The sequence below is a fragment of the Ptiloglossa arizonensis genome, chromosome 1 (assembly GCF_051014685.1).
Source record: "Ptiloglossa arizonensis isolate GNS036 chromosome 1, iyPtiAriz1_principal, whole genome shotgun sequence".
NCBI lineage: Eukaryota > Metazoa > Arthropoda > Insecta > Hymenoptera > Colletidae > Ptiloglossa > Ptiloglossa arizonensis.
The window spans coordinates 19,818,670-19,833,097 of record NC_135048.1 but is presented as its reverse complement, the minus strand read 5'-3'; the positions used below and the strand labels follow the sequence as shown (position 1 = coordinate 19,833,097).

Below are 14,428 nucleotides of genomic sequence, written 5' to 3'. Positions count from 1 at the left end.
TGGAACTTTAGTGACACGAAGAACAGACGGAGGGAACGGAATTGAAAGATGCGGACAAAGAAGAAAAGAAATCAATTTGATTCCGTGGCGCATCTGCTATCTGAAATTTGCATGTAAATTCTTGCCCGCAGATTTAAGAGAAACAGACATTTTCCACCAGGAGGAAAATACAGTTCGTTCCCTAGCCACACACGTGCCAATTGAATGTTTTCCAGCTTGAGAATTACAAGTAAGAAGTGCATAACTCGGGGAAAGTTCTTCGTGTATATCTATCGATAAAAAATCAATAGAACACGTAACGCAAGGGTAGAGGGGTGACGGGGATTGGGAGAGGGGGGGAGGAAAGTCTCGAAACACGGAGAAGGAAAAACTAGGCGTGATTCCGTGCTGAACGCGAGCATCTAAAATTTGCATGTAAATTCTTACCGCGGTATTTACGAGAAAGAGACATCGTTGAAAGGGATAGAAGGAAAAAGAAAAAAATGCACCTCGTTCCCTCTTTCTGTGCACGTGCCACTAGAAAATACGAGAAAATACCGGGGATAGAGGGAGCTTTGCAAAATGACGTAAAAGTGTCGTGTGATTTTTCTAATCGAGAGTAGAAATCACATTAGAATATTACCGTGATAGACAATCTGCCGGTGGACACTTTTTTACGATGTTTTCAAATTATCGTTAATATATTTGCAGAGAGAATACATTTTTTGTTTCGTTGAAACTTACGATTACGTTGTAAATGAATTTTAAATAAACAAGCTTCGAATGTAACAGTATCGGGTAATTATTAAATGTACGTCGCATCGTCGGAGAATAATTTATTCTTATTTAGAAGAATTTTAAATAACACAAATAACCGAAGCAAATATAAACCGAAGACAGCTCCGACTTCGCAACGGATCTGATATTTCGAAATTTGCACATTTATTTGCTTTGTAATATTTATGGAAAAGGGGCAGTATTAGCATTGAATAATGAAAAAATAGAAACATCGTACTCTTCTCGCTGAAATATATATTTACACTACTCTCTTTGTAGAAATATATAATTCAAGAGCTAAGCATAACTATGGTATACGTATACTTTTAGATGTGTTAAAATTGAATTTAATTAAACGCAACAAAAAATACGTATCATTTACTTCTTGTATCAAGTTTTACGTTTTAATAGCATTTTTCTTATTCGATTTTTACATTTTAATAACAGCGAACCGAAAAGCAATTAAAAGTGGAAAAATGATAGACGCGACACAACGAAATTTACATAAAAATTTGTAAACGCGCAAGAAAATACATACTGATGTGCAAAAACTAGAAGAGAAGGAAAAATTGCAACGCTGAAACGTGGACCAATTAGCAAAATAAAATGCTGTACAAATGAGACCGTCTTTTCAAAGTGGTGTAAAGCCAAGTTTGAAAAAATTTGAATTAAAACTAGTGTTAGTTACGAATTGGTATGATTCGTTTTCAAACAATTCACAGCCAACACCTCTCGATACTTCTGTAAATTAATCTACAGAAATTTAATTGATAATCGGAATTGCAAATTCTTTTACTTTAAAAATGAGATAATTGAATAACATAAAACGGGCACATAGACGTCCATCGATATTTTTATAATCGATTTAATGTAAACATGAATATTTCGAAAGAGGACAATTTTGAACTTGTAACGAGTATAAAAAAAGATGGTACAAATAAAGGTTGAAAAGAAACATACGTATTGTTGGAAATATCTGTAAAAAGAAATATATATACATATATATAGTCAAAGAAAATCAATGATGAATGTAAAAAAAAGCAAACATATAAGAATGCAAAATTTCAAAATCCAATTCACGAAGCGTCATCTCGAAGCCCTTCTCACAAAATGCAGCCTTTCGAAATTTCCATATGAATTCTTAGCTTAGAATTTAAGAGAAGACGAAGGCTGGAGCAACCAAGAGTGATGGGATAGAATCCTGACCTCATTTCTGCACGTCTATCATATGCTTACAATAATTTACCAAATATACACATAAACCTTGGAAAAATGATTCTGAGAATAATTGAATGAATAGACATCGATTCGAATCTTAATTAGAATTTTAGTTACGAAACACGAACGAGTTCAACAATACAAACGATATCCCTTTGGTAATTAAAGTTGTACACGCTACCTTTGGAACATAGAAAAATATAGAAGCTCAGAATGACGACCAATATAGGTACAAACAAATATTTCGAAAGTGTTTTGTGCAAAATTAATCATTCGAGATCGTTATTGAAATATTTAAACGTTTGCTTTTCCATGCTTACGTAATCCTACATCACATTTCGTGCTCCTCCGCGTAAATCGATTTCTTGCACATTAAATATTGTTCTCACTGGCTACTAACCTTCACCTTCGCTTATTATCACAAATAACAATCGAGTACTTGGAACAAATTCAGCAGACAAAATTTATGAAAAATTTTTTTTTATTTGTATTTATGTGACACATGCTTGCAACGAATATTATCGACTGTACGAAAATAAGTAGCTCAATTTTATCTCTACATTAGAATCTAAAAACGACGAGAGTATCTTCTTGTTAAAAAAATAAAACTTAACAAAGAGATAGTGCAATGATTGTACAACAGGATGGCTATTAACGCATCGATCTGTTGTTTAAATATTTGACCATTAATCAACACAACGCTATCGCTAACTCCAAATTGCAAATAATGACTACCGGGAATGAATTGAGCAATTTCAGCATCTACTTATCAGTCTACTATACAATCTGTGTTGCCAATCAAACGGGACAAATTTCCGTAAATCCCAAATTACAGCAATGGTCTATTGTAGATGAGAGTTCACTTAAAAGGAAACACCACTAATTCAATTTCAAAATATTTCTTTTATTATAGTTTCTTCGAACATTAAATTTCATATTTTAAGAATGACATTCAAAAATATTAAAACTTCGCTGTTACTTTAACACTAAAGCGATCCAAACCTTATAATTTCCTCAGGAACTGCATATTCGATTTACTCGAAATTTGAGCTTTACATCTACAATATTACTTTCAATCGTTTCACGGGTGAATTTTTTGTTATCTCTAATGTTTGTTGAAAAAACTTTAAAAACTGTCGAGGAATCCACCCCCTCGTGAAACTAGAAAATTCCTATAGCCCGATACGGGGACGATTATATTTTCCATATGCGTTTACATTTTTTCATGAAAATTAGCAGAAACATTATTCAAAATATGTACCTTTAACGTACCTGGGAAACACTTGTACTGGACGTTTCGAATCGTCGAAAAAAAAAAATGTGTATACATCGACTCTTTGTTTACTCCAAATGGAATGTACCATAGTTCCTCCTACGTTAAAACCATAACGCGCTCTGTCGATAACGATAAGGTACTCGCACCTTCGACGTTCGATCCTAAGCAAGTCGTCTTGGAGGACAAGATGTGTGTGATACGGTTGGGGCTGCTACTGGCCGGCAACAATGCGAGAACGAACCCGAATCGACTTGAATTTTAAAGAACGTTACTCCGCTGGGTAAAAGGGGTCCCCCTTTCAAGGAGCGGGACAAGCTCTGAAGCAGAAACTCACCCGCCCACCGACTCCCGAACCGCAAGAGCAGTTGATCGCTACGGGAAACCAAGGTTGGTTTGTCGTCTTCGCTCGCCTGACAATGAGTTCCAATCTTCGATTTATCGACAAGTGCCGACCGACGCGAGATTCGACCGCTCCGACCGATTTTCAACTCCTCTAAACTTCTACGTTTCGCCCTTCGTTCGTCCTTCGCTACCTCTTCACGGACACTCCGCACAGTTTTATCCAGAACTGGATTTACAAAACGGGACTTTTCACGGACACTCTTATTGATTCCTTATTCCAAGGAGTTCTTTTTAACATTACCCGCTCTTCAGGATAATGGTACCGCGGTGAAAATCCTTTGCAGTTTGTTTCCTTGGAAAAAGTTAACGCTGGAGCCGGGTTCACTTATCGATCTCGTATTCGAATATTCGAGCATCTCGGTGATTCTTATATTCGAAGAATGTAATAGAAATACTATATCGAATGCATAATTATTCGACTACTTGAATGTTGGAATACTATACGAATACTTGAGTGTTTGAATACTATTCGAATACATGATTATTCGAACACTTGACTATATCAATACTATTTGAATGTAGAGTGATAATTGTCAAATAGAGTTTTGGACCTTAGCATGCATTAAGGTCAAATTTCTGACCATACGCGTTTCAACTTGTCTGACCATACACACGCATGCCTACTTGTCTGACCATACATCTACAATTGTCTAACTATACACTCACATTTCCACTTGTCTGACCATATACGGGGATCCTACTACTTGTATGACCATATACGGAGGTCCTACTACTTGTACGACCGTATACGGTGGTCAGACAACGTGTCTGACCACAGACGGGTCATACTATTCGAACACTGTAGCAACGTAGAAATCAAACAGCAACCACTTTGTTAATACTGAACCCAGACTATTGCCACAATAATCAAATTAAAGTACAGTCCTTCCACTTTCTTCCCATTATGGCCTATTTGGTTGTGGTCGATACGTAGGTAAAGAAATCGCCACTTGAAGAGATGGTTGTCAAATTTTAACAGTTGTTTGCCTTCGATGTGGCGTCCGGCCCATAAAAAATTCGATATATCGAAATTGCGGTAGTACGGTCGGACAATAAGACATAAAAAAAAAGAGTTAGTGAATTATTGGTCAGGTAGTCGCATAACGCAGTCATTTGCCTTTCAAACAAGCGAAAGAGCAATAAAGCGAGGTGATTTTTAACGCCGTTATAACCATTTAACGAGCCCTTGCTTTTTCAATCCTCGTCTTTCCTTCGTTAGTCGAGGTCGAGTAGAGTTTCCCTCGCCTACGGACTGGCAAGTAGCATTACCCCGTATATGGTCAGACAAGCAGTATTGCCATGTCTATGATCAGACAAGTAGTGTTTCGTGAATGTCCAGACAAGTAGTATGGTCCAGTCTGTGGTCAGACAAGTACTATGACCCCATGTCTATGGTCAGACAAGTATTATGACCTTTGTATGTGGTTAGACGAGTAGTGCGACCCCGTCTATGGCCAGGCAAGTAGTACTATCATGTCTATGACCAGACAAGTAGTGTTGCCCTCGTCTATGGTCAGACAAGTAGTATTGCCCCTTCTGTGGTCAGACAAGTGGTATTACCCCTTCTTTGGTCAGGCAAGTGGTATTACCCCGTCTGACAAAGGTAATATATAATTATAGATTATATATGCATTTAAAACCATGCGATTGATTATAAAATAAAAATAGTTCGGGATTCTTTGATAGTGTTTTTTCAATACCCCCTGGGACCCAAACGGTTAACGTAAGACGTGTTGCGGAAAATATTATATAGTTAACTATAATAGTTTGGGAAACACAAATGGCGGTTCTCTTCGAGCAATACACCGATTTTCATAAAATAGTCTTTTCATATCCTGCAAATGTTCTTTAACCATTTTTATTTATTTTTATTTTATTCGATGTTTTTATTACGCAAATGTAAAGAAACATAAAAAAGAAATAGAAGGGAAAGTATAAAAGTATTTGAAAGTAAATAGCTGTAACTGACAATGTACTAAATATCTATGGATTAAACCTCGTAATGTCGCTACATCGACATTTTCAACTAATATTACAATTGTCTTCTTTTCATATTCAACGACCAAGCATATCCTAGCGCGGCATAAGAATAAACCCACCACACCCTGGTGCGATATAAGAATAGAAGTATCGTGAATTTTGAAGAATATCCGAGTACGGAAAGAATGGTCTCTCCTCCTTTTGAGGATCAAAACAAGCTTTACGGCTCAACCTTCCCTTTTGGAACGACTTCACTTCCGATCATCGACCAAAATCTCTCGGATAAACTGAACCTGTTTCATAGACCGCTATCGGTTGAATGTTTTGTCGTTTGAATAGAAATCGACCATTCAATCGAACGAATCGAACGAAACACCAATTAATTACAGAAACCGACATCTGTTTCCCTAAATGACCAATAAAAGTCTTATTCCGAGAATCAGAAGTTGCAAGTTTCGTGAACCCGATAATATCGAAGAAGACGCGCCAAAGGGAAAGAATACAAAATGGTACTCGAATATTACATTAATGTATATTTGTGTACTGGTGTGACAAGAATATTTTTGTACAATCGAGATCAAAAATTATATTATAGCTTCAAAATTTTATTCGAAAGAATATTATATTTCTCGCGGAGAACAAAATTGCTGGCACCTTTGTTCTTCCCAAACTAAACTAAATCCATTTACAGAAATTATTAATCGAATAACTAAATTGTACCAGCTTTAATGGCTTCAATTCTATTTTTACTTCCCTCGCAACTCATCAATTTCTTTTCAATTTTGCCCGCCCTGTTATCCGATTTAATTGTTTTCAATTATAACGACTTTAATATAACAGATGTGAGATAGAAATTTATGCATTAAAGCTGTATTTCCTGGAATACGAGGCGATAGAACCCGCTTAATATTAGTTAAGATAAAATTACCAAGACATTTATCATTGATCCGGATGCTCCAGTACCTCTATTTATCCTTTCTAGGGTTAAGAAACGATTCCTCCCACTTAAGCAAAAAGAGTCTTCGACTCTTCTAAAGGTTCTAACATCTGCCTCGGCTCGTTGACTACGCGAAAAGACCGATCGATCAGAAAAATCGTGGTAAATTTGTTGTCTTCGATCGCTTAAAATAAATCCTACCAACTGATGTATCGACAAGAGTTATGAACGAACTACGCTCCAAGTTTTCCAGATTTTCAGCTTCTTTTCCGATCTTCTTCCTGTTTTTCCACTTTCACGATACTTCTCTCTCATCCATTACCTTCTGTTCATATTTCACCTTCATCCTCCCTTTTCAACACCACCATTTAACCGTACTTCCCTTTTTATCTTATTCTTCCCTAGCCCCACCATCTCTCTATTGTTTCTCCTGGTTCTGTCTTCTCCGCACTTCATATTCTCGTTTCACCAATTCATCCTGTATATCGTGAACATTTCTTTCTTTTTCTTCGATTCACAATACGTTCTTCGTCCTCTTTTTGTCTCTCCATCTCCTCTCCTCGCTCTTTAAACCTTTCCCAATTGTCTCGCTGTGGCTTTCAAGAGGCACCAGAGGCAGCTTCCACTTTCTTCACGATCCTCGAACGAATCTCCACTCTCGGAATTTTGATGCGAACTCACACCGGAATTTAGAAACCGGAGCTCCAAGTTCCCGACGGCACTTGTTTTTTACTCCGAACGATGGCGGCGCAACTTACGGAATCTCGGCTGGATTTAGGGCCAATTTATACTATCCGTACAGACACGGGACGACAGTTACTACTGGACAAACATTTTTGCAAGTATTGGAATGGGAGTCGTGTTACGTTATACATAGCGTTACGGATCCGTTCGAACACGTTGCAGCTCGCAATCGGGCACTGGTCGACTGGTACCATCGTTCAGAAGGTTTACTCGATAGAATGCGTGTTTGCACCAGGACTGGCATCAGTTGGCGATTTTTCTGTATTCGAATGCTCGAAAATTCGTATATAATTCGAATTCTCGAGTATTCGAGATCACAATGTTCGAATACGTACCACGAGTATTCGAATACTCTGTCGGCGCACAATATATTCGAATACTCGAGTATTCAAATTACATTCGAAATCATAATATTCGAATATGTACCGCGAATATTCAAATACTCGGTCGGTGCGCAAAATATTCGAATACTCGAATACACGACCGAGTATTTGAACACTCGTGGTACATATTCGAATATTGTGATCGTCATCACGTGCGAGTTTGTGCTCAGTCGTGGATTCTAAAAAGATAAAATATCGTGTTTCGAAATGCCATCGGTGGTTACAATACGAATTTTCATTATTCGAATACTGCAACCATACAAATATTGTCGAATATTATTATTGTAATATTATTATTCAAGTAAGGAAGTATCGTATGCTACTCTATTTGAACGATGCGTATACTGGTGATGTATTTAAATATTATACCATGTCATCGGCCGATTATCGACTTTCGTGGGAAGATTATTCAGCTACTTCTTTCGTTGAAAGAGTCTGTCCAGCAGCTAGATACCTAGCAACTGCAAAAGGAAGCTTCTTATAGTCAAAAAATGTAAAAGCATTGGTATTTCGTATTCTATTGAAATAGGAATGTTGTACAGAATATCGTTAAGAATATATCTAAAATGAAAATTAAGTTTAAAGAAGGACTATCCTACGTATGTACATATGTAACGTGAAATTAAAGTACTCTCGTGATGTGTTGCGGGGACTTTGTTTAGCGATCTTGCAATTAAAAAAAGGTGCACATTACAGTTAGCGGAAAAATTCAATTACAATTCTTTCTGCTTCATTATCGTAATTAATTAAAATCGATTTGAGCGCTCGTTACAACTGATCGATCGACTCTTGGGTTATTTCTGGGTAAGCGCATTTAATCGCATTGTCTGGTCACGTGGTAATCAGTATCCCAATTATACTTAATTGGTGTAGCAGCTGAAAAGTAGTTCGTCTAATGCAATTACTTTGTGGCGATGTAGCCGGCAACTTTCGTTCAAAATGGAGTAAAACCGAGTAATGTGACATTCAGACGTCTTGGATATTTTAAACAATAAGAAAACGACTTGAACGACATAATTCGACTAAAATATGAACGAATCTTTCGAAGGATCACTTGATCTTCTGTCTCTTCATAGATATCTGCTTGACACGAAAATAGCAACTCGTGAACCACGGTTGTACAATATGTAGTATTTCTATAAATTACCATTAAAACCCGCGATATTATAATGAAATTACTCGTGGTTAAGAGTCGAATGTCGACAAACCTTTACAAAGAGAAATAATATTATTAAATTCAGTTACCTTGATATACCATTGCTTGCACGTGCTGACCACTCTATATTTCGCATCTCGGATATGTTAAGCTGATTTGCGGACGTGTCCATCATACTTAGAACGAAATCAATTGAACACTCAAACCCACCGAAAAATTAATTTGACCAAACCGTTTAGTTACCCGTCGCATTATCTTCCAGCTTTCCGCATAAATTAACAGACACACAAATGGAAGTTTTGAGGCTTCAGGGTATAAGCCGTATCCTCGTGAAAAGGCATTCCGACAGTATTGCAGTTAGCTTCATTAAGGAATTATACGACAGATTAGAGTATTTGTCTACCGAAAATACCAATGTTCACGTTACCGATCATTAGACATTTTTAATTGTTCGATCAACCAATTAAGAACTTAAAAAGAGGATATTCTAGACAGAGCTAGATATTAATTCTGATACTGTTTGAATAATTTAACATTCGAATATTTCATAGGTATTCGAATGTTACGAATAAATTATGAATAGTTTGAGCATCTCACATGAAAATATGCTTTCAAAACGAACGATAAACTCGAAGAACTTAATTTGCGTTCCACATTACTGTACTCAAATACTACGAATATCTAGATAAGTGCATACAATATTTGTACAATATATTCATATATATATATATATATATATATATATATATATATATATATATATATATATATATATATATGTATGTATACATAGAATTAAATTGGCACTATGGATTAGTATATTATTTATTTTGTATTATATATATGACATAATAAGTGGTTTGATATTCCTTTGCCTTTGTAGTTTCTACATGATTATTATGTATATCAAACTGTACATCTTTTTACTAGAGTATAAATTATTGTAGCCTATTTTGATTGTAAATTTTCTACAAATTCTTCTAAAGATATTTTATAGAATATTTGATCTTTAAATTGACCAAAGATGCAACTTTATTTCTTCGGGAAATTCTATTTTCACTCTTGATGTATGTTTAGGATCGTCATTCAGTTAGAAGGCAAACGTTCAAATTTTCTTCAACTGTTCGTAAGTAAAATAATGGATTCTGTTCGCAAATTTGGGCGTATTTTGCACCTGTTACTTTGCCATCGGTGATAGTTAAATTCCCAAAGCGTTCATTGTTGGAACGGCCCCATTCTATAATAGAATCAGTTTCATGTTTTAACGTTGAAGTAACCAAAGTGTGCTTAAAGGCATCGCAAACTTTGCTCCACACATTTTTTCTACTTTTATTCGATTCTAATTCAAAGCTTGACTCGTCGTTCCAAATTAGAAATGAATTGATATTAGTGCCAGATGGGTTTTTTTTAAATATTCCTGAGCAAGCTTTAAACATTTCGTTCCGTTTACTATTTAAATATGTAGTCTCTTGGTATACGACCATGGAAATTGCATTCATATACATTTACGAGATTTTATCCGAGTTACTCCAATTGTCTTTTCTATAATTTCTTGGACAGTATAAAATAGATGCTTCTTAATATTTTTTGCTTCATTCTAACAAATGGTAATTTTCCACTTTTCTATCTTTTCTCTAAATTACACTTTACAAATTATGAAGTATGATGAAAATATTATTAAATTATTAAATAAGAATTAAGTGCACGTATATTCGAAGCTCTCAAGATATCGAAGCTTATTGTGCAACCTGGTAATCGATTTACGAACACAGTTACATTTACAATATAATACGAGAAAGAAAGAAGAAAAGAATTTTCTAGAGATTTCATGCAACTATTTCAACTCTTTTCCATTTCCTCTTTCTCCCTTTTTCTTGTTTCGAACATCGAATACTTTTTTTGGTAACAGATTTACTCTGTATTTCGAGCTTTCAGTTTGCGTTCGAATTCGCGACTATCCGATTCGCACGAATCACTTCGACGTAAATTCATCTGTCTGCAGATAACAATTCCGAAACAAATCAACGGTGACGGATTTTCTGATGGCACCGTTCTGTGACGGATACACCGTGAGCGCGATTTACCTCACTGAAGTAACTGCCAATTTCGACGAACCATTATACGTTCCGTTATCGGCTGAGAAAACATTTCCAACGATATTAGACGCGTTGAATTTTATTCATTTTACAACATTAAATTGCGTTACTTAAAGATAAAAATATTGTTCGAGCAAAAGATACACGGATTCAAGAAAAACGTAACGTCTTGCATAGTTACTAACTCAGTCGTCAATGAGAAGAAAAAGTTTGTTTAATTTTTAATTATATTTGAATGCGAGTATCGTCAACGAATTGGCGAGATTTTTCCGATGAAAATGAATCCGAACACGACCTTATCCAAAGGTGCGCGTATCTTTGAAATTTAGAACTATTTCGCGCGATAAAAAACAATCCCAAAAAAGTCATTTTTGGACACGTGTTCATCGGAAAAATCTTAGCGATCTATTGGTAATATTGTAATGAAGAAATAATCGAAAATATCAAATTTTAATTTTCATTGATGGATGAAGTGTAACTGTCCACCGTATTGAGAAAACATAAACATTAGTGGGAACGATTTCGTTACTTGAATCCGAGGTAAATATTGTCGCTTGAAAGCGGAAATTACTACATTCAGGGCTTTCCTTTTTTTTTTTATGGTATTTTTCCACTTTTTGTGCACTTTCTTTACTACGTGTGTCGTTTGTTCTTAATGTTCACTGTCTGCGAATAATAACATAAATAATATCGTAACATTTTATTAGAAATAATTATTTTATTATAAATTTGTTCATAAAAGAGTAAAGTGTAAGTAATTATAGGGAACTTATGTAAATTATACTATTCGTGTTACTTATCGGACAAATTATTAGTAACGAGAGCAAAGTAAGAGAAACAAAATTTTAAATACGTCTGTAGTTAACGAAACGATACGATATTCGTGAAAAAAATCATTCATAAATATAATACAAATCGAACTTTGTCCAACAGAAACCACCCATTATTAATACTCTTTTTATTTCAAATACATTTATTATGTAATCGGTACAATTTCTCAATTTTCTTACATTTGTGCAAACAAACATTTCCATCGATATACTAGTAATCACTTTTAACAGTTTCATTTTATTCTCGAATTAAACGAATAGAAAAACAAACGGATTACCGATAAATTCCATTGGAAGTGAATCTTATTTCAAAGTTACGTATAATTCGTGCTTTGATTTCAGTCACGGTGTATGTAGCAACAAGTCGCAGGAGATGTTTTTTTCAAGACACTTTTTTCCGTTCTCCCTGCCAAAATTGCATATTCCTTAGAATCCTTTCGAGATCTACGCGTGCGAACGCTCGCGAGTAAATTGGCGCCTTCGGTGCGCGTTGACCCATTAAGGGAACCTTTTTCAAGTGCTTCAAGTGTGTTCTGCGCCGCGCATTGCTTACGCGGGAACGAAGTTTAACCGCAGCTTAACCTTAAACCTCGTTAAATGAAAAAACGAAAGACATAATTTTAAATTTTCCCGTTAACACCGTACACAATCATTATTATTACATGCTATTGCGATCCAAACGAAGTAGCGATTTCCAAACATTGTAAGGGCCGTCTACCTAAACGAGAACAGAGAATTTCTGCACCAGAAATTTATGAACAAAGAATTTTTCTCTCGTTTAAACTGATTCGTTTGAAACAAAATTTCTGTAGATTTCAATTGACTGAACTCTTTATTTGTCGAATATAAGAAAATTATTCGAAGAAAACTAGTACAATTGCGAATAAATATTCGTAAATAAATTTCCCAATGTCGCATGGCATCGACATCGTTGCAATATCGACGAATTTACTTTATTTGATACGCGGTAATTTTTAAAGCGGTACGAAAAGAAAATGCTCTTACAAATGCTGCGCTAATGTACATTTTTCCGCTTTACAAATTTCTCCAAAAGAGAGGAAGTGATCTTCCCGTTTATCCTTTTTAATCTTGTGCCGCGTTTACACGTTTCTAAGTTGCCTCGAATTTACCGAAATTAATTCATTTAGACGACAAATTACACATACATGTATGCTTTTTATTACCTGTTTACGATGCACATACGAACGTACATATCTTTCGCTTCTTTAAGTACTCACATTTAATCCAAAGTATTTGTAATATTATTTTTTCTACAAAAAAAAAAAGAACGATGTCAAACCGTCGTCTAGCTAACGAACACGTTAATATTAATATTTGCCGAAAAGACTCCAAGCGCACGACTCTTTTCGTCGGGGTTCGTTATAGATTCCACTGCATACTTTATGTAAAAGAAAAAAATCCCCCGGTCTTCTAAGGCAGTGGTTTTTAAACGTTTCGGAAGGTGCCTTCCCTTTACCTAAAAAAAGAAAGTTTCTCCGCTCCGGATAAGCGGTAGTTTTAAAACGATACAAAAAAAATTCTCTTAGAGTCTTTAAACAGGCACGATTAATATATCAATAGAGAGAAATATTAAAATTAATTTCTTTCACTTGCCCCATTGAATCGAAAAACGTCCCCCGTGAAAATCATAGGTAACTGTTTGGATAACACCGGTCTCGGGATCAAGATTCTTACCTGTACGAAAAATCTGAAAATTTTCGTTCGAAAAGTCGACTAGTTGATTTAAATAAATTAATAATTTCATTTGAATGTAAATCGAACCATTTTTTCCGATGTGACTACTAACTCCGATGAGCTATCTTTACCGGCGCACCGAAGCTCCGCTGCATCCTCTTCTTTATTACGGTAAACTCGAAAGTGGAATTGCACGGGTATAGCATCTATTTCCCCTCGGTAGTGTTGAGAGTGAAGTCGAAAAAAGCGTCGACAAGAACAAATAGACAGGTTCGTGTGGTTAGTTCGAGTTAAAGTTAGCAAATCTCCGGCATTGGTTCGATCGATATCGAGAATTAAATTACCTGGTAATTTATAAGTTTCCAACTACCGCAATTATCGGTTGAATCAGTCTCAACCGACGTTAATCGAAATTCAGAGTAACTCTTAATTAACCCAAATGTACTCCCGCAAATCGATGTCGAAAATTTAGTTTCTACGGTAAATTCTATATGTGAAATTATCTACGCTTATCGGCCGATATAAATTTTGGTCGAATACAATATTTATGCAATATTCTGGGTAATCGGCGCGTAATAAAGCTCGACTTATCAGCCATTAAACGATACCTGCAAATATTTCCACATGTTAATAGTTCAACGACGATCGAATAATTTTTGCTCGCCGATATAAATTCTCGTCGACCGACTCCGATTCAACTTGTCTGTTATTCGTTTTCCAGTATTCACAAAAATCGACTGACACATGCCTTTCGTTGGAATGTATATTCAAAATACGAGTTTTCAACGTATAAATAAAACACAGACTGTAACATTTAAATCGATGCGCGTAAATATATTCGAAGTGAGAACTAATACCTAAACGTGTTTCACAGGAATCACATATTTTGCAAGGCTTTGGTCCAAGCTGATATTTGAAAGGATGCAGCTATCGAATTTCTTCCCAAATCGCTTTG

At 35.6% G+C, this 14,428-nt stretch overlaps 1 protein-coding gene across 1 annotated transcript; it reads right to left on the bottom strand.

Annotated features, from left to right (window-relative positions):
- Nucleotides 1-9,934: 9,934 nt before the first annotated feature.
- LOC143147109 (uncharacterized) lies at nucleotides 9,935-10,357 on the bottom strand. Its single transcript, XM_076312048.1, has one exon. It carries the CDS (start codon nucleotides 10,355-10,357, stop codon nucleotides 9,935-9,937), a length of 423 nt encoding a protein of 140 aa, XP_076168163.1.
- Between the last annotated feature and the right edge of the window lie 4,071 nt (nucleotides 10,358-14,428).

What these genes read in the sequence shown, in the direction of transcription:
- LOC143147109 (XM_076312048.1), bottom strand. Translation starts at nt 10,357, where the DNA reads ATGTATATGAATGCAATTTCCATGGTCGTATACCAAGAGACTACATAT.